This window comes from Labrus mixtus, chromosome 11 (assembly GCF_963584025.1).
Source record: "Labrus mixtus chromosome 11, fLabMix1.1, whole genome shotgun sequence".
Lineage (NCBI taxonomy): Eukaryota > Metazoa > Chordata > Actinopteri > Labriformes > Labridae > Labrus > Labrus mixtus.
Window position 1 is genome coordinate 7,333,758 of NC_083622.1, and position 23,780 is coordinate 7,357,537.

The 23,780-nt window shown below is 44.5% G+C and overlaps 1 protein-coding gene across 1 annotated transcript; it reads left to right on the forward strand.

Annotated features, from left to right (window-relative positions):
* Positions 1–3,621: 3,621 nt before the first annotated feature.
* On the forward strand, positions 3,622–22,193 carry tmod4 (tropomodulin 4 (muscle)). The gene is made up of 10 exons (XM_061049787.1): positions 3,622–3,777; positions 12,277–12,454; positions 13,403–13,559; positions 14,332–14,451; positions 17,752–17,844; positions 18,564–18,694; positions 19,417–19,524; positions 20,377–20,520; positions 20,665–20,809; positions 21,012–22,193. The coding sequence occupies exons 2-10, from the start codon at positions 12,353–12,355 to the stop codon at positions 21,032–21,034; spliced, it is 1,023 nt and encodes a 340-aa protein (XP_060905770.1). The 5' UTR covers positions 3,622–3,777; positions 12,277–12,352; the 3' UTR covers positions 21,035–22,193.
* Positions 22,194–23,780: the final 1,587 nt, after the last annotated feature.

Genomic DNA, 23,780 nt, shown 5'->3' on the forward strand with positions numbered 1-23,780 from the left:
CTCCATATTGCTCAGAGCGCGTCTTGTTTTTTTTGCTCCTGTGCCAAACACTGGAGGGCATTGTACAGTCAAAACACAAGGTTGCCTGTTTGAAGGCAATGATTTCATAAGAACCGCAGAGCTGCTGTTTACACTGTCTGCTGCCATCTAGTGGTTAAAGAGGAGGGCTGCGGTGAGACGACTACAGTCTGGGTCAAAGAGCAGGTGGATGTTAAACAGACAGTTTCTTTTTTTTAAGGTTTATTTTGGGGCTTTTTATGTCTTTATTTTAGAGACAGGACAGAGTGTAGAGTCAGAAATCAAGATGAGAGGGAGGGAGAGAGTGGAAAAGTGACATGCAGGAAAGGAGCCACAGGACATCTAGACGCAGGAATTGCACACTGAATTAGGTATTGTAAAGTCTGAATGTGGTATGGTGGCGCTGAAGGAAAAATAATAAGAATAATAAATGTTTGTGCGTTTCTCAAAATGTTTTTGTGTTTCAATAAAATATTTGTATGCTTTGTGAAATGTTAATTGCCTCCTTTTAAATCATTTAAAATGTTGTGTAGGCCTGTGAAGCGATCTCTTCATTTCAAAGTTAATCGCGATTAAAATGAATTTCAATTCCATTATTTTGTATTTACAAATGAAAATAGTGGGGTGTTGGTGGCCTAGTGGTTGGAGCACGGGGAGGTCATAGTCCTCGACTCGGGTGGCCCGGGTTCAGGGTCCAACCTGTGGCTCCTTTCAAACATGCCGTTCCCCACTCTCTCCGTCCCCAATTTCCAACTCTATCCGCTCCCCTGTCCAAAAAAGCCCCAAAAAATTAAAACTCTAAAAAAAAAATAATAATAATGATAATTATTAGGCTTTTATTTTCAATGTTTGTATTGTCTTATGCTAAGAGTATTTTACTGTTGTTTGAATCCAACCCTGCTTTTATTTAGAAAAAAATAATCTTTTGGTAGAAGCAGGCAAGAGAAGTGGTTCAGATAGAAGTGATTGTACCCGACCTAAAAAGCCTCTGCATGTTTCTAATAAGCTCCACGAGCAGAAACGTGCTCAAACTAGGATCAATATTGGAGATGCTTTTGAAAAATGGAGAGAGGTTAGAACGCAGAAAGGTTTACAGACCAATGCAGAGCTGGCTAAACACTGAAGCTTCAGTGTCCACCACATGGTGACCTGCGTGAGCATGGACTCTAGAGAGGAGGGGGCGGGGAGACAGCTCTCTATGATGTTTAGAATTTAGACTGCAGTACCCATTTTAAACACTAGGTGTCAGAGTGACAGATTGCTCCTTTAAGTTATTTTTCTGAGTTATTTAAACTATTTTCACTTTGACAGCAGTTCGGTAAAAATGTCGACTATCAGACATAATAACAGCAGCTCTGCATTCACTGTGTAAATATTTTGGGACATCCCACGACCATTAACTATCATTAACCTGATTTGTACACGAGGTGACCTGATTTCTTTGAATCAACAGCAAGTTAAAAGTTGGCCAAGTCACAAACTGGTACGACCGGCTCGAGAACTTTGGATGAGTTTTTGTTCCAGTTTTCATACAATAACTCCACAAGCCGGAGCCGTCTGTACAGAACACTACAGGGGCCGTATTCATGAAGCTTCATAAATACTAAGAGTCGCTCCCAGAAAGTTCTTAGAAATCAGGACATTTTCTAAAAATTTACCCTGAAAGTTGAAAATAGATCCTGTTAAAGATGAAAGTTATTCACTTTAGTCCGTCGGGGCCCAAGGCAAAAATCAGTTGGGGGGCGGCCCTCCAACCAGCTTTCAGCAGGGCAATGAAAGAGAATGCTGTAAAATGGGGCCCCCTTAGGGAGGTTTCCTGCAAGTCATAGGAAAATTTACAATTTCTCCAAGAAGTTGCCTGCCTTGCCTGTGGACAAGCAGCGCCTTTGCTGATTTTGACCAAAGTCACTCAAGGCCCGACTATCTGATGGATCCATAGATTGTCTTGGCAGATTCTCCCGTGGTGCGCGGCGTGTTAAGAGTGATTTTAACGTCCCCAATCTGCTTGGAAGACGACCGAGGACGCCCCGATTTGAAAACGTAAATATTCAACGTGTTCAACATTTAGGAACTGAAATCCTGTTGTGTGGGGAGAACGCAGAAGGCGGCCGAGCACGGACTCTGTGAATTGTCACGTCGGAAAAAAAATGGCCAATCAGGAAGCAAGCTGACAGAACCAGGAAGCGCAACAAACATCACCATGGAGACGACAGCAAATGTGAAGCATAAAGTAAGATGGATGTCATAAACTCAGGAAGAAGAATGTTCTAAATCACTCCTAAGATGAAAATCCATGCTCTGATTTTTAAAGCTAAGTTTGGAGACCTCTGGATGTGTGTGAGTACGGGCGCAGGAGGTCTGCCCCGTCTGCAGCTCTGATGGACACAACGACCACAGGAACATGAATAACGGAGTGAAACCGGTCGAGAGTAAAGCAGAGAAAATGAACAGAACTCTGAAAGAGGATAAACGTGTTGTAAGTTCTGAACAGAGTCTGCAAAGAGTAACACGTCTCCATTCCAAAGTGACCACATGCACCTACTTCTAAACTCTGCTTTATGTCTGTCCGGCCACTAGGGGGTGCTATAACTACACAACAAGCTGACACACACATCCTGACACAACACATTAGCACCAGTTGCTAAAAGAAAAATGCAGCAGGTATGGAGCTGCATTGCATTTTAACCTGAAGACTGAGTAACTATTCTCTCTCTCTCTCTCTGAAGTTTTCCATTAACTCCTGTGAAAACTGTTGATCAGCCGACTGTGTTTCTCTGCTCTGTGTGTGTGTGTTTGGTGCTGCAGGCTGTGTAAGGTTACTCTTCACTTTTTAAGGAGACCTCTCAGAGGGTTTATGATCTCAGTAATGTTTTTCTTCATGTGTTCAACGTTCAGAGATCGTTTGAATGTTTTCAAAGAGTGCACAGATTTAGAAAGTCTCTCCAGGTTTGATCCACAGGTGAGGAGCGTTGAATCTAAAAGCTGCTTCAATGATTGGTTCTGCTTCTTGGGAGGACACCTGTTGTACTCCTGCTGGACCTGAGGGGTCTGAATGACTCAGTTAGGTACCACAGTATAAAAACCTAACATTTGGGAACAATGGATCCTGAAAGAACATGAAAAATCACGCGTTCATCTGTTTTAACTTTCATGTCTTTAGTGTGCACACAGTTTTAAAATCTGTCCTTTGACTCACAGGAAGCCACTGTAGAGATTTTTTTATTTATTTATTGAATTAGATCGTCGACATTAATCAACAAAACGGATCAAATTGCTTAAAGTGAGAAGAAACATGTGCAGAAGGTTTGACAGTTGCGTCCCTCGTTTCAGAGGTGCTGCTCGCTTTGAACCAGCAGATGTCGCCCTTCACTTCCTGTCTGACTGCTCTCACTTTTAATTGAATGACTTATGAGTAAATGAGTTCATGCTCCACTTCTCTCTAACCCCCCTCCTCTCTATATGACTCCCTGCCCTCCCCCCACCCCACCCTCCTCTCCCCCTCAGCCAAAATAATAAAATGCTGACTTCTCAAAGTGCCGTTCGTCAGTATGCCTGTCTCAGCATAGCAGCCCCGACATACAGGAGAGAGAGAGAGAGAGAGAGAGAGAGAGAGAGAGAGAGAGAGAGAGAGAGAGAGAGAGAGAGAGAGAGAGAGAGAGAGAGAGAGAGAGGGGAGGGGGTGTAAGAAAAAAAGAGAACCAACTTTGTAACTGCAGGCTCTGCCTCACCGAGGGGCTTCAGCACTGCGCTTCTGTGAAGGTAGGTGTGAGGCTGCTCCCTTCTGTCTCTGTCTCTCTGCGTGTGTGTGTGTGTGTGTGGGGGGGGGGGTTCAGGGGGAGTCCTGAGAGTATGTTGGGGTGATCCACACTGTAATCATACTTCCTGTTTTGGGGTTCAACGTTTTTTTTTTTTTAAGCCAGAGCTCTGCTGTGTGAGACTGTGGATTTGTGTTCAGGATGAAAGGTGGGCATGTGTGGATCTGCTGACCCCCCCCCCCCCCCACCCCAAAAAAAATGGCTGCTCTTCTGTCCCTTTGTGGGAAGCTGGTGCTTGATGAAACTCTGTCACTCAGATGAAGCTATCTGTGTGGCATGCAGAGGGGTTAAGCCGTCCAATAACTGTCCATCGCTGTGCGGTGAGTTCGTCACAGGGGGATTTGGAGATGTTGTCTCTGGGGGGCTGCAGAGCCTGGAAATTGGGAAAGGAAGGTTTAGTGTGCTCTCTGCCAGCCCCCCCCCCCCCCACCCCAGTTAATATCCATCAGTGTCTGACAGTCGTTCTGTCACTGGATTGAAATGTGTTTTGGTGACTGATGCTGATTCAGATTTCTGTGTGGAAAGTCGTTCCTGTGACTAAAGATGCTTTTCTTATAATCATGCACGACCTGAAAACAATCTGCATGTCTTTAAAAACAACACCACACTGCAAACTGTCACATCGCACCACGTTTATGAGAAATATCTAGTTGCACTTATTAGACACATTCACCTCACAGGTCTGCAGAAACATCGTACTTAAAGATATTTAAAATGAGGCGTGCATTGTTTGAAACACCTTAAAGCAGCTGCCGGCTCAGGAGACAAACTCAGACTGTAGACTTCATGTTACAGAGCAAAGAAACAGAGCAAAACTAAAATGTTAAAAAAGGCCTTCACAGACTTTTTTGACTTCACAGACTTTCAGATGTTTTTTTTCTTCAAGGCATACATTCGGGACCCCCAAGCTGCGGCTCAGGGAACCCCTTTTGGGTCCTGACCCACTAGTTGAGAACCTCTGGTTTATGATGTGATGAGATCTAAAGCAGATTTAGACAAATGCACTTGAGTGAGATTTGACTTTTCTGCCGTGCACTTGATGCTTCTTTATGAAGGTCTGCATTCGTTCTCTGCAGCAGATCAACATTTGGCTGCAGACTTTTTGCAGCTAAATGTTAAATTTAGCTTCAATATATAAAAAACTTTAGAATCATTGTGTGCAATGTGCAGCATGTCCAACCTTTTAATGTGCTCTCTGTGAAAGTGCAGTGTGTAGTCCTGCTCTTTGCTTTGTTGTTTCTTTTGCTGCTGTTAACTCTGAAATGGCCCTGGTAAAGCTTTATCTTCTTATCTTCAAATATTTCTTTCGAGTGACCCCCCCTCCCCTCCTCCTCATGCTGCTAAGTTGTTCTCTGGGCCTCAAAATGGTGCTCCGAGTCAGTCTGCAGGAGCAACCCGACCCCGGATGGATTCACACGGCTGGAAGAAGCTGACTTGTGAAGCTAAAATTAATCTGAGGGCAGATCTGGGAATGTTACACTCGGGCGGTGAGACTGCGGGGAAGGCGACCCGCAGAGGGTGACAAATCTTCTGAGCTGTCGGTGGCAACTTGTAGCTTTGAAAAAAAAAAAAACTTTCCTCTGCTGATACTGAAGAGCTCTGCCCAACCAGAGGACAGAGTGAGAGCAATAAAGCAGAGAGAAATCCCTTCCTGGTTTATTTTCTGCTCTGATAAAAAACAAGGGCAGAGTGTAAATCATCCCCGAGCATTTATGAGTGTGTAACCTTTGTCACTGTGAAATCCAAACCCATGTAATGGTGTTTGACTCCTGAAACACCCAGTTACTCATCACTACCACTTACATCTGAAATAGAACTCCTCACTGGATTAAGACGACAAGAACTTGTAAGCTCGCATGCAATGAATCACGCTTTTATTGGATGAAACAATTCAAACTGGAGCCGACGAAATCAAGAAGCTCCACATGTCCGCATCAGACTTCAGAGCGAGCCCTGAACTCTCCGAATCAACGTTAAAAAGCTGGACGTCTGGTGCACTTGCGTGTAGAGGCTCAACAGATGGTTGGAGACTGAAGGACAGAACGGGTGGCGTTCACGGGGGCCAGTTGGAGCAGCTGCTTTACACATTTGCTCCGTGACATTTCCGATGAGTTAGCTGTTTAGATGTTTGAGCCCGTCCACAGCTTGCAGCTAAGATGCACCCACATGACGTTGTTGTTTGCTGCATTTTTTGAGGAAGAAATTCAAGCTTGTACTTCCCTGATTTGATGTGATGTCACGCTGGCTTTGAGAAGCCGGAAGGTCATAGGTCACCTTTGAACAAGCAGCTGTGATCAGTGCGGAGCTGTTTTTCAAGGTTTTGTGTCCCTAAATGTTTTATCACTTACAGAATTTAGTTATTTAATTCTGATCCAGAACATTTAAGATGTTTTTAGTTCTTAAATCGTTAAAAAATGTCGATTTCTGACAGGATTATCTCAGAGTGCCATCACGAACGTTTCTTGTCTTGCACATCACATCGACTAAAAAGATCTGTATCATCGTAATGCATCATATCAGTCAATCAATCTTTATTTGTAAAGCTCCAATCCATAACAAATGTTTTCTAAAACGCTTTACTAAAGAGCGGGTAAAGACCTTTCTCGTTTTTTAAATATGTGATGGGGGAGATGGGATAATATGCAGGAAGGATTTCTCCTTTGTATTCCTCTCGTTCCTGTTGTCCACGCTTCCTCTCCGCTGAGGTGGAGGTCGGAGCAGGCCGTGCATGAAGGAGGACGGCGGTGGTTGTGGGGACGACTCAGTCTGATGGTGGAGGCTGGGAATCCGGGGAGCTCCGTCTACTCGAGAGGCCCGGCTTCTGCTGCCAGGACGAGACCTCCTGGGCTTCATGTCTCTTTTTTTGGTATCAACATAAACACATGACCCACTTCCAAACTGTGACATCTTTACTTCCTTCAAATAAAACGAATGTGACTGAACGTGCAGCCTGGTTTGCAGCGGGCTCTGACTATCAGTGAATCTTCCTCGTTTCAAATCGTCCCGTAGATTAAACTGCAGACGTCATGACAAAGTGGCCATCATGGCATTTTTAATATGCCACTTGGCCATTACATGAAACCTTTTTGGTTTTGGACGTATTACAGAAGAGGATACAGCTTTGGAGGCGGAGCTCCGATCATTCTTATGAAACCTGCTCAGTGGCGCATGAAGCAAAAAAGAAAAGTCCCCTGATCTTCAGCGTTACTGGGCCCATAGATCATCATTTATGCTTTCCCCCTTTATTCCACAGGAGTAGCCTTTATTGAAAACTCATTTTGAATCATCTTATTCAGCGAAGGTCTGTCATCCTCCTTGTGGGGACTGGGCGGGCGGCGTCCTAGCGTCCTCTATTGACCAGCCGCCACTGGTTGCAGCCCTAGAAGTACGAGATGGTCTTTGTTTTACTAAATGCTGAAGAAAACTCTCCTTCCCTCTCCCCTCTGACAAACTCAGCAACTGAATTTTTCCCCGAGTTTTCTAAAAACTCTGGATCTGTTTGGTGTTCTGTCCCCGTGCCTCGTTGTTCTTCACGGTTCTAACAACGTAATTCTCAGGAGAGCGCTAAAAGTGATGTAATCATGATGACGGATTCCGCTCTGACTTGTGAAGAAGAGGTCACACACGTCTCTAAATCAGGTCATGAACAACTTGTTCCAGGACCCCGACCGTCTGGAGAATATTAGATCAAAACTCCGACCCGGCCCTCTTTCAGACGTGGTTTTGAATATTTAAAATGCTGTGGCTGTCGTTAATCAGGCAGACGCACACTCCCAGCTCGGCTCATGACACGTCTCTCACAGAGACACAAACTGCAGGTGCAGGAGAGGGTTGAGATTTAAAGTGGAAAAAGAAACGTGCGCAGCCGGCTGGCGGTGGCAGGTGACAGCCGCCCCTCCCCCTTTGTTTTGCTGCGTTAGAGAGGAGGGTCCGCGCTGGGACTGCAGGGGACAGATGCACATTCACAAACGTCCAGCCTGCTTCCAGAGCGGTCGCGGGGCTTCCTGGTATGTCGAACGTGTCGATTTAAATGTCACAACAAATGAAAACATGATGTTGGCCGAGTTTTATTTGCTGTTGTAAGCCAGGATCCGATCATTTCCACATATAGTCTAATTATATTTTACTGCTGGCAAGGTTTAGGATTAGGGGGAACAAATGTTCTGATCAAATTACAAAATATTGACGTTACCTGGATAGTTAGTCCTTGATCTTAAAAACTCCAGAAAAGGTTTTAAAACCTTGAAAAATGGTCAGCGTGGTCTCTGTACTTTATATTTTGTTCTCTAAGCAGCAGGCAGTTGGCACACATTCGTCTGAGCCCTCGCTCTTTGCTCAAGTGTCAGAAAACAGCCGAGAATTAAACTCAACAATAAGCGAGGCTCAAAGGATTCATGCCGGCAAATCACATGAGCCTCGTTTGGATGGAGCCCGGGGGCCGCGTTCACTTCTTGATGCAAGCGCTGCTCCCTGAATCGGCCCCTGCTACATCTGCGTCTGTCAGACCTCGTATCTGCTGGTCTCCTCTGTACTCGCGCCCCCTCTTTCCTTACGTGGCGGATAACCTTCATCAGGAGCTCAACTCATCCTGCGACACAAATTCAGACTCTTGAACTAGCTCATCAACAGGAGCATGTTTGAATGATTAGATGTTAGAGTTTGATTAGGCCACATGAGGAGAGGAATAAGAGGTTCCCGGGTCACGGCTTAAATCTGATGCTTTCTGAAACCGTGTAAAACCGCCTCCTGTAACGCCTGCCAGGCAGCTTGTCGTCGACGCCGTGTGGCTCTAACGCGTAAAGCCAACGACACAAACACCGGATCACACGGCTGAGAGGAGGAAGATGGAGGAGGTTTAAAGGATGACAGGAAGGAGAGGACCAGGTGGAGGATAAATCCACCCAGGCTCAGTTTTTATCTCTGATGAGAGGTTTCACTTTACGACAGTCAGGCCAAAAAAAATCCAAGTCACAACCCCCGGGATAACTCACATTTGGTGGAAGGCGGCGTTCACACCTGTAGCTCGTTTGTTTAGTTCTGGTTCAGGTGATAAAATGATGCCGTGCTGTTTTTTCCTCTTTGGGTCATTTTGTTTTGTGTTCCCACTGAAACATTGTGAAGCGAGCCAACGCACGCAGGACTGTCCTTACACCGTCACTGTGGTGACCAGGTGCCAACAAGGCCACATGTGGGTCAATTTCAGAGTCTGTAAAAATGGGCGGAGCCACAGTCTGCTGACCTGTATGAGTGCGAGTGATGCACAGTGTGGTCAACGTTGGTTATTCCGCTCTTGTTCTATCATGTTGTCTGTCTTTGATGCAGGGCAGGTTTAATTAGCCTTAAAGTGTGTATCCATTCATGTGGCTACAGACAGTCACAAGATGTGTGTGTGTGTGTGTGTGTGTGTGTGTGTGTGTGGGTGTGTGTGTGTGTGTGTGTGTGTCTGTGTGTGTGTGTCCTTCCTAATGACGTGTAATCTGATCGGTGAGTCAGAACCAAACAGACGTAACCTTGTGAGGAAGGTTGCGGTCACATTGCTTGTGTGTCAGAAACAGACGAGTAAAGGCAGATTTATCTTCAGGTTCTGAAGGTCGTTTAACATCTTTGAGTTAAAGCGGACCTTTGGAGCTACAGTTTAAAATTTAAAAAGGAAAGTCCTTGACAGTTGCACTGAACTGACGTCTGCAGAATTCATTTTTAGCAGGTGCCGGGAAGTGTGAGCACATCTCACCTGAACGTTCCCCCCTCCTCTGACTCTCATTCATTTTTAAATTGTTCACTCAGGTCCTTCGTCTGGGATCTTCAAGGTTCTTTATTCTGCTTTGCATTTTTCATCTTACACTGTTGTAAATGTACACAGCGTGCACTGTACGATTTCAGCCCGATTTGGACCAAATTTCTGAGTCGTACAATTCATTTTCAAGTACAGCCTGATCACACATTGCACACAGTGTTCACTAAGGCACGATGGCCAATCACGGCTCGATCATCTGCTCCTGAGGTCAGACGGTTTTCTGGCACGTTTGATATTTTGGCCGTACGACTGCACACACACGCACAGTGAGAGCAGAGCCACGAGCTGATTCCCCCACTTCAGGAGTTTTTTTTTTTTTTTTTTTTTTGTCTTCATTGTGTCTGCACAAAAATCGCCATGGCAACAGCAGACATGCCTGTTTGACCTGTCGCCCCCCTCCGATCATGAAAGAAACGTTGGCAGGAAATATCTTCAGACCTCAAGCTGACCGAGAATGTTCGGTCTGATTTAGCTGCTAGTTAGCTTGTGTTTGTTGGTGATGCAGATTGTGAGAGAGAGAGAGAGAGAGAGAGAGAGTTCCACCACGACACCCGATGTTCACTTACAGTCGTACACAGAACGCTGGGCTTTAGCTGCAAGAGGCAACGTCTCACTGTGTTTACACACTCTAGTTTTTAAGAAGCCATTTTGCACATTTCGGGAGATTTTTGCTCTCATAGATGTAGAAAAATACAGCAGAAGTTCAGGTTAAGGCTTTCTAAATATCCCTTTTAATTAGAGCCTGAGCATGAATGTGATTCCATACTGTGAGACGTCTCGTGTTGCCATCACAGATGTTAATGGATGCTGACAAGCAGACTGGCTTATTGAGACCACAGTCTGTGACCTGGACTGTGGTGGGTTTTCTTTTCTGGCCAAGTTGGGATGAAAATTGGACTGAAAATGTAAAAACTGGACTTGACAAACCCGATAGCTGCATTACTCATACTGACGCTGACTTATTGTTGTGGTATTTCTCAGTTTGAGGGCTCTGTCGTGTTGTTTGGACGTTCTGCTCGTCGCTGTATCAAACACTGTGAGTTGTTAATGTGTTTGAGGCTTTTCATGTGTGTGTGCCGCTATGTTTCGGGTGTGTCCACTTCTGTGTGAACGAGTGTCCGTCAATGATAAATTAGGGTTTGTACCCCCCACGCGCTCTGTGTTATGCTATTCTTAGCAGCTGTGTGGTGAGCTAAGGGTTTAGAGTTACAAAGACTCTCTCTCTCTCTCTCTCTCTTTCACTTCTCTGCCTCGCTCTACTTCTTTCCCTGTCAAACTGCGGGCCATCAGTGGGTGGTTCTTCACCTCTCGTATGCTTAAAGGTGAAAATGAAGCTTACGTAGGCGTGTGACCTGAGGGATACTGCAGCATAATTAGACAGACTCGGCCCTCCTGAGTATTGGAGATGCATTATTAGAAATGCGTCTATTATTATCAGCATCACATTATTGAAGCGCTCTGGACAGGGGGGAGCTGATAGGCTCCGTGACAATCATGATAGTGGCAGGGGATCCCCTGGTAAAATAAGGACGAAGTGATTTACTGTTGAAGTCATTTGAACCTCGGTTCACCTTTGGCTGGATGTTCTGTGATGTTTGTGTAAAAATTCAAAGAACTAAATCAGGTCAAAATAAAATATTTAGATCTGTGGTTTCAGCTCTTGAACTTTTTTTTAAAGTGTGCTCTACAGACTTTCTTTAAGACTGAGTTTAATCATTAAAATATCTCATACTATCCTCATTGTCTGTCTGTGAAACCTATAGAGCAGCTTTACATGATTACCAGCTCAAAAACCTGCTTATTTATCTGATACTGGCGTCAGTAAAAACCCTAATTTCGGCCTCTGCATGAAACAGTTCGTTTGAGCTGCTGTCTCTTTAAGGCCCCACTTCCCCCCACTTTCTTCTGATTGGCCAGCTCTCTGGAAGCCTCCTGGGTGGGGCAGAATGCTGCAGGGCTGCCAGGGGAGGGCTGCTCTCTAAAAATGAGTCCGTCTAGTCCGTCTAAAAACCCCCCAATGATGAGAAAAGTCCATCCTCTCCGTCTTTTCCCTGCTCCACTTTTCAGAAAATGGCCGTTTGGAGATTTTCCCTTCATGACATCACAAAGGGCAGTAGCCCCTCCCCCAGGTGGGTGACACTCCCACAGCTAGGTGTTTGTTCTGCCCTCTGAGTCTGCCTTCTCACCGTAAACAATAGGACATGGAGCGAGAAAGCACCAAGACACCCAAGCCCTTCCAGAGAGGGGGCGTGGTCAGACACAGCTCATTTACATATTTAAAGGTACACGCACAGAAACAGCCTGTTCTGAGCAGGGCTGATATAGAGGGGTTTATAGACATGATCAAATACAGGATCAGAGTGGATTCAGAACAAGGAACTTCACACACATGTTTTGAGGAGCTCTGAGACTTATTTACACTGAAGAGGAGGAGAATATGTCACCTTTAAGTGAAAATTACCTCCATCAGGATGCTAATTCTGTTAGCCCTAATGGTAATTTCCATTATGTGTTACCATCAAGCTAATAAACTATCTGAACTATAATGCACCAGCTGCCACTGCATTGTTAGTAATGCTTTATTTGAAAAAGTATGAATATTGAGCAGACATGTTTAACCTTCTCTGCTCCTCTCTCTGTCCCCTACAGTGTCCTCTTACCTAGGGGTGTGCCGCGGGTGTGTATGAGAGAGTGTGTGTGTATGTGAGCCAGAGCTTCAGGAGCCATGTCGGACCCCAGGGACATCGACGAGGATGCCATCCTCAAGGGACTCAGTCCTGAGGAGATTGATCAGCTGGAGTACGATCTGCAGGAGATGGACCCAGAGGTACGAGGGTGGGGGGAGCGCTTCATACGTCTTTCACTGCTAGATTTATGCTCCAGAAGCAAGCGGTGGTTTGTTAGCATGAGTATTCCTGACACCGGCTCTAAACTGTTTTGGAACAATAACCTGCAGGATAAGATGAGACATGCAGTCTCCTTGTTCCTCCTTGTTGCCATACCCCCCCCCCCCCCCTTATCGCGTCTTGAGTTAAAACCGTAACGTACAAGAAATCATAAACAAGAGACAAAAGGCCAAAAGATCAACTGAAGTATGAAATCCTGCAGCCTTCTCAAGCGGGTTAACCCAAGTGTTGCCATAACAAGGTTTCCCAGAATGAAATGAAACATGATTTAGGCTTTTAATTCACTGCACAAAATGTCCTCAGGAACTCAGGGCTGGACCTGCGTGTCCACAACTGGAACCAGGACTCAAGTAAAACCAGAGGGAACTTTATTTTACCCCCCAGAAGGTCCCTGCTATATGGTTGTAGTACAAATAGGGATGTTGATACTAAATTAATTTAACCCCTAGTCTTTACACACAGCTTTTAAAAAGAGTGATCCCTCTCTGAAGAAGGATTTCTTTAAGACTTAAAGTTTCTCCTCAATCCCACCTATCCAGACTCTGAACTAACTTCCTGTTTCCCAGTCTTACATCTGCACATGGTAAATGGACTTCAGCTTATATACACCGCATGTCACACCCACCCATTCACACACTGATGGTAGTGATCACTATGTAGTATCATCCATCAGAAGTAACTAATCCCATTCATACACCGCCCCCGAAGCAGCGGGAGCAATTCAGGGTTAAGTGTCTTGCTTAAGGACACATCGGACATGTTGCCCAGCTGGGGATCGAACCCTCGACCTTCTGGTTGAGAGGCGACGACTCTACCAACTGAGCCACAGCCGCCCCATCAATGTAACATTTGACCCTTTGCTCTCCCAGAATGCCATGCTGCCTGCTGGCTACCGGCAGCGTGACCAGACGAAGAAGACCCCAACAGGTCCGTATGACCGTGACGCCCTGCAGCAGCACCTGGAGAAGCAGGCCATGGATCACCCGGACAGGGACGATCTGGTGCCCTTCACCGGGGAGAAGAAAGGTGAGAGACACAATGCACAGAACATCTTAAAGTTTGAATCTCCATGGACTGTTGTCCTCCTCCTCCTCCACTCAGCTCTTGTTGTTGTTCTCTGTGATGCATCACTGCACAGCAGCTCAGGCTCCGTCTGTGTTGAGGTTTCTGCAGCTCACTGACTTTTGGGGCCGTTTCCATCACACTGACATGTCCAGAGCTCCACCAGGGGGATGATTACGCTGAGATACTGAAACAGGCTGTTTGCAAATGGATTCCCACGGAGCTCATCGGATTAATGGGAACAAATTAGGCATCTTCATGTCCTGTCGAAAATGAGTCTTTGTTGTGAGTCACCGCTGAAATTGTGAGAAAAGCACAAAGAAACAGATAAGACAGAAAGATTTAGGCTCCAGTGGAAAATAAGGTCTTTTAAAGCTGGTCCATAAATCCCCTGATAAGCCTCTGCTCGCTCATGTTTTGGGAAACATGATCCGGGCAGAGTTTTGACCAAAACAGAGACAAATTCACGCTTTAAAACGATCTGACTGAAGAATCCACTTTAAGATAATGACAATTTACTTGCACACTGATGCAAACCAAACAACAGAACCTTTTACTCTCCGTCTGACTCTTGTTGATTCTCTTTTCTTGGCGCCTTCTGGTCATCATTCCGTCCAATCTTTCTGTCCGCCATCGATTTTCAAACCTCTCTCTGCATCTCTGATTGTCCCCCTGCCCATTTCTTTTCTTTAATCCATTATCTTAACTCATCCTTTCTTTCTCTCTCTGTCTCCAGGAAAGACCTTCGTGTCAAAGACGAAGAAAGAGATCCCTGCACACGAGCAGATTGTCCTGGAGCCGGAGCTGGAGGAGGCACTGAAAAATGCCACAGACGCAGAGATGTGTGATATTGCAGGTTAGAAAAACACAATAATGATGATTTCATGCACCTAACAAAACTCCCCCAAAACATCCTGATATTATCGGAGTGAGCTGCAAGTGTGAACGGAAGCAGCTGCATTTTTCATGTCGTCTTTTCCCCGAAAAAGCAGGCCTGATAACTAAAGGCTCTACCTCCCATAGTACATTTAGAGACTGTAGGCATCACGAGCAGGCCTGATGACTAAAGGCTCTACCTCCCATAGTACATTTAGAGACTGTAGGCATCACGAGCAGGCCTGATGACTAAAGGCTCTACCTCCCATAGTACATTTAGAGACTGTAGGCATCACGAGCAGGCCTGATGACTGAAGGTTCCACCTCCCATAGTACATTTAGAGACTGTATGTATCACGAGCAGGTCCTTAACATTTAGAGCTTTGTAAGTGAGAAGTAGGATTTTAAATTCTAGATTTTATAGGGAGCCAGTGCAGAGAAGTCCTCAGTGTGTCCTCAGTGTCTCTGACCCACATAGCTCCATCATACAGACCCAGTTATCTCTGGTCTGTTAGCTCCATATTGTTTCTATGCTCAGCGGTCCCAGGCTCACAGACATGGGCAGACATGCGATGGGTTCTAATTCCCCACGCTCAGCAACACAAAAATAAATAAGCCTGGCTGCGGGCCACTAAGGGAAGGGTGGAGTGGACATGGAGGCGGTGGGGGCAAAGATACTGTATCTGTTTACAACAAATGCAGGGGGAAGCTTCTGTGTTTGCAGATAGACGAGCGACAGTTTGTTTCCTGAGGAGCGAAGACAGTTTTATGAGAGACATGTTGTAGGAGTCGATAATATTTATTTATTGTCTGTTTACCACGTTATCTGATTTTCTTTATTTTTTTATTGGAAGATGACCAAAAATATCTAAAACTAAACTAATAAAACACTAATTCACATCAATTAAAACCTTAAAACAGCGTCAGCTTTTAGAATAAATGTTGTTTTCAATCAAATCCAAGCGGTAACCTCCATTGTTGAAAAATGAAGCCGATGCTGAAGTGTAAAATTCTGCAGTTCCTTGAGTGTCCACTAGAGGCTGGCTGCAGAAGCACAGGAAGTCACATACACACCCATTCTAAAAAGCCTTTACAACAGAGATTAACATGTTTACAGCCTGGTTAAAAAAAACAAACAGGTCTGATTAGCTCATGTCTCGATCGACACACACTGTACGGGGGGTGAATGTTTTGATGACTCATCCGTTTTGATTTGATGAAGGATAAGAGTTATTCACAATAAGGCGTGTAGCTGACCTGATTGACAGGTGGGCGCGGTGTAACGGTTTGTCAGGAGGCTTAAAACCCGCCTCAGCTCCAGCTCTCAGCCTGTCGTTAGGCTGAGACACCATTTCCAGCATGGAGACCGCCATCGATGGGACTCCAGCGCCCCCTGCAGGAACAGACGGATGACATCACTCAGGCTTCAAACATTCATATTTACAGACTATGATCAAATCGTATTCTTTTGAAGCAGACAGGGTAGGATTGGGTATCCAACGTTTGCTTTGGATGAACACCTGTATTTTACCTTTATTCACACCAAATTCTACACAATCCTCGATGATTTCAGGCATATTATGAGGCATAGATGTTAAAAAATTAGGCTCTACTGATAGAACAAAGTTTTTTTTTTTACTGATTGTGATTCTGATTGAACACCCATAAAACACAGTGACACTCTAACAGGCTGAACAGACGGGCAGGCATCCGGAAAGCCGGAGCAGGGGAGCCTATTTGTGCGGCTCCATCAGCCTGTCAGGGAGACCACCGCCGTTTTAACCCTGGATAGAGTCCAGCTGAGGATTAAACCTCAGTTAGCCTCTGTCAGTCTTTTGTGTTGGCTTTTTGGCAAACAGGCTAAAGGGGGATGAATAGCTTGGCCGTCCCGCTTCAGGAGCTCAGCGCGGTAATGGTCCAACAAGTCTCCCTGGTGACTTCATTTTCACCTTTTTTTATATTCTAACATGTTGCTATATGAAGCTTTTCATTTAACTGTGGTCTGGTTTGTGCTGTAAAGCTACCGTGGGTTATTCTAAGAGCTAAACTGGAAGACGAGGGGGTGTTTATGGTCGGTAACGCCCCCCTGAGCAGGCAGCTGTCTCCCTGGCCTCCCTCTCCTCACAAGGCCCTTCCCATGATGCCCCCCCACACCGGGTCAGGAAGCTGGAAGGTGGACTGAGGGTGGCGAGGGGAGGGGAGCAGGGGGGGCCGTGGGTTGCTGTCACAGCAGTCAACATGTGACACAAATTGGCATGTTACAACAAGAGCAGAGAAAACCAGCAGGTCTGCCCTCTGCTGGTCATACACTGTAACTGCATGATTCAAACCGTTACGGTTAACTGAGCAGCTGCTGTTGATGATATTCACTGTGAAAATATTACTTGTCATATATTTAACCCTTGCCCGTGATCAGGGATTTTGAAAAAAAAAATTCTCCAAGATATGAATTACTTACTTGATTTTGTTTGACACACACCTGCGGAAACTGAAAAACTCTCCAGTGAGGAACTTTTGATTTGCATCAGTTTTGGCGCCCACTGTGGACAAAGTTGCACCTTTTCTCTCTCTGCTGATCATCACCCCACGTTAAAGTTCTGTTTTCTGTTGAACACGATCATAATCCAAAAAATGTTCTAACATCAGTCGCCTCATGTGACACGAACCCGGCGGCAGCGTTCACCCAATCTTCTTAAACTGTTCCAAACTGTTGTGTAGTCATTTACTTGCACACACACATGACACTGTGTGTGCGTGTGGTCCTTTAAAAGATTATGCTTTTAACCATCACTGATGTATTTAAATTATCGAGTAATCATTCAACTTTCTGCTCTTCTGGCTCTCACGTCTGTGGAGTTTGAAATGGAGATTTGGACAGTCACTGTCATGTCTCTTTCTTAATAACGTTTGTTGTTTTTTTAAACTGTTTCAACATCAGCTGGATTTGCTTTGGGGACGTTCAAGGCCCTCCCTCCATCCCTCTCAGGTTTTAACTTGAATAAATGTCATGTTTCCTATGGGACTCTGGAAAATGTGCGATAACAGCCAGTGGACGAGTTTCCTGCTGAACTCAGACACCGATATTCTTATCTCATCAAACAGAAACGCGCAGCAGAACAAGAAGCGAGGAAACACAGCTGGGCCGCTTCTTGTTTTGGGACTCTGCTGGGTCCAAACCAGACTAACACTTTGGGAGATCCGTGCAGGACACATGATGTGACCTCACTCAGACATCACAGATGTTTTTTTTTTAATCCTGATTGTGTTTCTGTCCTCGCAGCCATCCTTGGGATGTACACTCTGATGAGCAACAAGCAGTACTACGACGCTCTGGGCACCACGGGCACCATCGCCAACACAGAGGGCATCAACAGTACGTATGACATCATCACATACAGCTCCTTTTTCATTGGTCAAGATCATTCAGTAACTCGTATACAAAGAAGCACTAAAAAATAAACACTGGAACGACTCAGTGTCAGGTTTTATCTCATTGCTTTGTACGGAAGCCCTAAGCGGACCTGCATACACACATTTTTTTACACTGTTTTCCCGTGATAGAGACAAAATTTCTGCTATTTTCTTGAGATCCCAACTCCTTTATCTCGTAATCTCCGGATTACAGCGCTGGTTTTACCGTGATAACTGGTTGATTTCTCAAGATCTCAGGAAAATGGCTGTAAGTGAAGTCGTATTCTAGGAAAAAACAAGCGATTTTATCCCAGGATTACAAGATAAATCAGTCAAGAACTCAAGAAAACAACCTGAATTTCTTCATTTTCACAGGAAAAATGAGATAAAAGCAATGTTCTGATACTGATATAGGTCCGCATGGGGCTTCCATAGTTTTACATAATTTTATAATACACCTTTAAATGCTATCTTTGGGAAAATACTGAACAGGAAACAGGAGTGGAGGTTACTGTAGATAAATAACACAAATAAAGACGGAGAGCATTTTGATTTTTGTTTAATCTTAGTGAAGCCCTTTAAGTGTCGAACTCGATCATATGCCCATTATTACAGTTAAAGAAATATTAAACAGCATGTAACTTAGTGTATTTCACTTGCTGTGTGTTGCTTCTCCTGCAGGTGTAGTGAAACCAGATCCTTTCAAGATCTTTCCCGAAGAGCCGCCCAACACCACCAACGTGGAGGAAACCCTGGAGAGAATCCACAACAACGACAGCAGCCTGACTGAAGTCAACCTCAACAACATCAAGGTCAGCAGAACACGGAGGAACAGAGGGCCTGAATCACTAAAGGATTGCACGGATTCACCCAGATGGTTACATGTGTCATTATCTGCAACTCTGCCAGTTGCCGGTAACTGCGCCGCAGTAAGAGATGGGACGCTCAAACTTCCAGCGATCAGGAAAACATTTCCACCTCTGTGTGCCTACAAAATAAAAGCTCTGTAACTATGACTTCGACGTTACTATGATTAATATGGCCAGGGGTTAAATCAGTCGGGGGCTGGAGTAGTTACCATGACAACGATGTGAGTGTTGTTGTTGTCTCTGAGTCATACTTTATCACTCCATTTAAGGAGGAAGCTTTGTCTTGAAGGGAGAAAACTCATCTCACATGTTAAGAGAGTGTCCTCTTGATAAAGTTAAAAAAAGTGTAAAAAAGTTTCTCATCATCTTTATGTGGACAGAACTGAGCTCAGTCAGTGTGAGAGTGCAGCTCCGTGCAGAGAATAGGTGCAGATAGCTTCACACAACATTCACACAATAAAAACAAGAGCAAACTGCAAGGAGCACGACGACAGCAATCTATTCTGAATCAGGCTCTGAGAGGTTAACAGGTTTCTGTCAAGGATCGGACAAAATATATTTCCAAACACACATACTTTGCTTTTTTTTAAATGTATATCTCTGTAAATCCTCCACATATGTGAAACTCTAATCCTAAAGTTGACGCCCTTCCGTCTGTGATGCAGGACATTCCCATCCCAACACTGAAGGAGATCTTTGAGGCGATGAAGGGAAACTCTCAGGTCGAGTCTCTGAGCATCGCTGCAACCCGCAGCAACGACCCTGTGGCCTTTGTGAGTACAACATAAAAATAATGTTTCATTACGACAAATGACAAATGTTGTTCATACATTGTTTGTGTTTGGGGTTTAAAAAAAATACAATTTCTTATTTAATCAGTAAGATCTGTAGTGACTGAAAACCAGAGAAGGTAGGCGGTTTTAAGGCACGGCCGTTTTGGACCCCCCCTCGGTTTGCCAGATATGAGAGCAGTTATCAGGTCAAACCAACAGGTGTTGCAGCGATGGAAGAACTGGTTCAGATAGAAGTGATTGTACCCGACCTAAAAAGCCTCTGCATGTTTCTAATAAGCTCCACGAGCAGAAACGTGCTCAAACTAGGATCAATATTGGAGATGCTTTTGAAAAATGGAGAGAGGTTAGAACACAGAAAGGTTTACAGACCGATGCAGAGCTGGCTAAACACTGAAGCTTCAGTGTCCACCACATGGCAACCTGCGTGAGCATTGACTCTAGAGATGAGGGGGGGGGGGGGAGACAACTCCCTATGATGTTTAGAATTTGGACTGCAGTACCCGTTTTAACCACCAGAACTTTCCACTTTCACACTGTAGAACTATTCTCCTAATCTACCAAATTGGTGATTTGGTGACTATTAATCCTGATCCTAAATCGGTGGATTTCAGGGTTTAATGGGGTAGCACAAAAGACTAAGAGGATTTCTCAGTAACTGAAACGTTTCAGTATCTCAATTTATTGGGCAACATTTGTGAGAATTTAGTTTTTCAGTGCTCCATGAGATTTAGTTTCCAAAGGTCACAAAGCGGGAGCTTGGAAAGTAAGAGTTTGGTCGTATTTTGTGGATGTAGTTCTCAATATCGCTTTGTGTTCACGTGTGTGTTGCAGGCGTGTGCTGAGATGCTGCAAGAGAACACCAGCCTGCAGAGTCTTAACATCGAGTCCAACTTCATCACCGCCGACGGCATGATGGCGATCATCAAAGCTGTGGCCAAAAACGTCTCACTGGTGGAGCTCAAGATTGACAACCAGGTCTGAAACATACACCAAAACCAATGAAAATAACGTGTATCGACTCCAGTCAGTAAACAGTTTATTAAATGTGTTTTTATCCGTATTCCTGGAGTATGTGTTGCTTTACTGAGCTGCTCGTCTCGTCTCTTCTCTCGGCTACAGAGGCAGAAGTTGGGAGACTCGGTTGAAATGGAGATCGCCTCCATGTTGGAGAACAACTCCAGCATCCTCAAATTCGGCTACCATTTCACGCAGCAGGGTCCCCGCGCCAGAGCTGCCATGGCCATCACACGGAACAACGACATGAGTAAGAAACACACTCATTTAAAAACAGAAACACAGAGGAAATATGTGACAGGAAAAATCCAGCAGAAATCAAAATATTAGAGGCTAATTTGTGATTTCTGAGGTTGCCCGGCGTTATTCTAAGATTTCTTATTTGATGGAGTTGAATGTTCTCTTCGGTCTAATTCCTGATATTTCTTTCTGATATTTTTATCCTTCTGCAGTTCGCCAGCAGAGATTAAGATGAGAACGACGAGTAGCTTAAAGAAGAACAACCTGCAAACTGCCATCGTGCCGTCTTTCCCAGAGTCGAAATGAATCATCCCAAACGCAGCTGGATCACCGTGCATGGTGCAACCCAATTAACATCCATGTCAGATCATTTCATTTCATTTACCACATCCAGCTTTTTGTAGACTGCTGAATTATCATAAAGGCATGTATAGGTCACAAGCAAAAATGTGAAGTGTCTTTTTTTAAAAAATGCTTTTAGTTTGTGCATTGCCAACGTCATCCCAAACCCCCCCAAAAAATTAACTCTTCATTCATGGAGAAAGATTTCTAATGTGGTGCTATCTGTTGGAGGAAACGAAACTGTAAATACTTTAAATAAAATATATATTCAAGTATTTCTTCTAAATGTTTGGCAAGTTTAATTTGATTGAATCTGCACCTTTTTGTCTTTAATATTTCAATCAAGCAGCAACCTGCGTTGTTGTAAAATGAAGCTTATGTGGAATAGAGGAAAGACAAAAACTACCCTAACGGAGCCCGTGCTCGCTCTCTCCTAGCCCGGCCTGTCCCGCTAACTGTATTCATGTTTCTATTTCTCTATTGGAGGGGGGTGGATCCTGGCCAAACTTGACTCAAGGCGTGGGCTGGGTCCGGCAGAGAATCTAACCTCTAATGTGGAAGTGCAAAACAAAAAGTGCAGTTCCTCGAGTGTCCACTAGAGGCTGGCTGCAAAAGCCCTGGAAGTCACATACACAGCCATTCTAAAAAGCCTGTTTTTACAGCAGAGATTAACATGTTTACAGCCTGGTTCAAGAAATAATTTTGGTCTGAACAGTTCCTGTCTTTCTCCGCACACACTGTACGGGGAGTGACTTGTTTTATAACACATCCGTTTTGATTCTATAAAGGATAAGAGTTATTCATAATTAAGGGCGGTAAGTTGTAGCTGTTTGTTAGGAGGCTTACGGCCGCCTCAGCTCCACCTTCTTTGACTGTTACTTGATTAAAAAGGTTGTTTGAGTCAACATTTTTCAATATGGCGACCGCCATGAAAAACTCTGCTTCAGAAAACAATGGCTGACGTCACTGAGACTACGTCCATGTTTTATACAGTCTATGATTTCAATGATTACGATTTCTATGACATCTGCTGAATAAAAAGGTCGCACATCCTTCCTCTAATGATGTCATTCATGATGAAAATGCACCCATATTCTGAAAATTATAATTCATTTTTATGAATGCTTTTTCGTTGGGATTCTGATCACCAGTTGCTCCGTTCGTTAGTGAACATTAAGTGATAGTTTCCCGCTCTGTTCACTGACATATACTTCCACTAATGAACCTTCATGTAAAGAATCGTCTCTTTAATCCTTCTAAGTCTCTCCGGATCCTCTCACTTCCCTCAAGCACCTGACTTATTTTTAAAACTCTGACTGGAAACACGACCTGGTCGACTGGGCTTCAGTTACCTTGTTCCAAATATAAGAAGCCACTTAAAGAGGGTTGGCACCCCGCGTGCACCCGCAGACATTTACGGACAGAAACAGCTGCTAACCTCGGAGGATTTTCACAGCATTGCCGGAGTTCCTGCACAGCCTCCCCTCCTGTCTTTCACCTGCTTTCTTTATTTCTTAAAAAAAAAAAACATATTTTATGTCGAGTTTTACACGCCGACAAGCAGAAAACAGATTATTTAGTCTTCTCAGACGATTTATATGAAGTTGCATTTGGCATCTTAAAGGCCTCTCTGTGCCAAAATCTATTCTGAGTGTTCCTCTTCCTTTTCATCGCTCTTAAGATAAAAACAGGTGTATATTTTTAATGCACTGCTTGGTTTCATTAATATGGGTTCATATCAAACTATGCCTGTTTTATAGGGAAGAAAAATAAGAAAAATGTGGAATATAAACATGAAATAACTTCAAGGAGGAATATGCGATTTTGTGATCCAGTAGGTGTCGCCCTTGAGCTCCAGCATGAAACCAAAACAAACTGCTGTTTGGCCACGCCTCCTCCATACTCAAGCCTCCACTCTCCTCCAACGACACACCTCCAACACCCTCCACTTGCGTTCGCATGGAGTTTAGCTCAAGCGGTGTTTAAAACTGTTCTTTGCTTAAGCTGCAATCACCTGTGTACTGCAGTGTTGTGTTAGCATGCTAATGTTAGCGCTCTTTAGTTAGCTCATAGCTTCATAACATGACATGGACTGGCAGTGATTTAAAAACTCTTATGTGGTGCTGGTTATCCGAGCTCTGAAACAATGAAGTGAGCGTTCTTTGGACACATATTTGTGGTGTCATCAGAAACTAACCCGTGTTAATTTCCTCCGCCTCCACCCGCTGACCCTGGTGGTGTTATCCAATTCATACCGACGGTGCTGAAAGTGTCTCTGGGTGAAGAATGCTAACCAGTGGCTTCACTTCCACCATTAGCACCAGTAGAGTCTGAATCAGCGCAGAGCAGAGTAAGGGTCAGTCCTGACAGAGAGGTCATGGCGCTCATTTAAAGGGTTATAATAGACAACAAAGGGCGATGGAAATAGTCGCTCTTGTCCTGCAAGGTCAACAGACATGTTCAGCTTTCAGTGCTGCGCTCATTATCCCGGCGGGTCGAGACATAATGCTGATGTTTGAGAGGTTAATGTTCCAGTAAGTTTGTAACGATCCTCTCAATTAAAAAAAAAAACAGATAAACGTATGTTAGAGTACAAGAAGCAATATGTGAAGTTGTTGGCATGTAAATAAAAAGAGGAC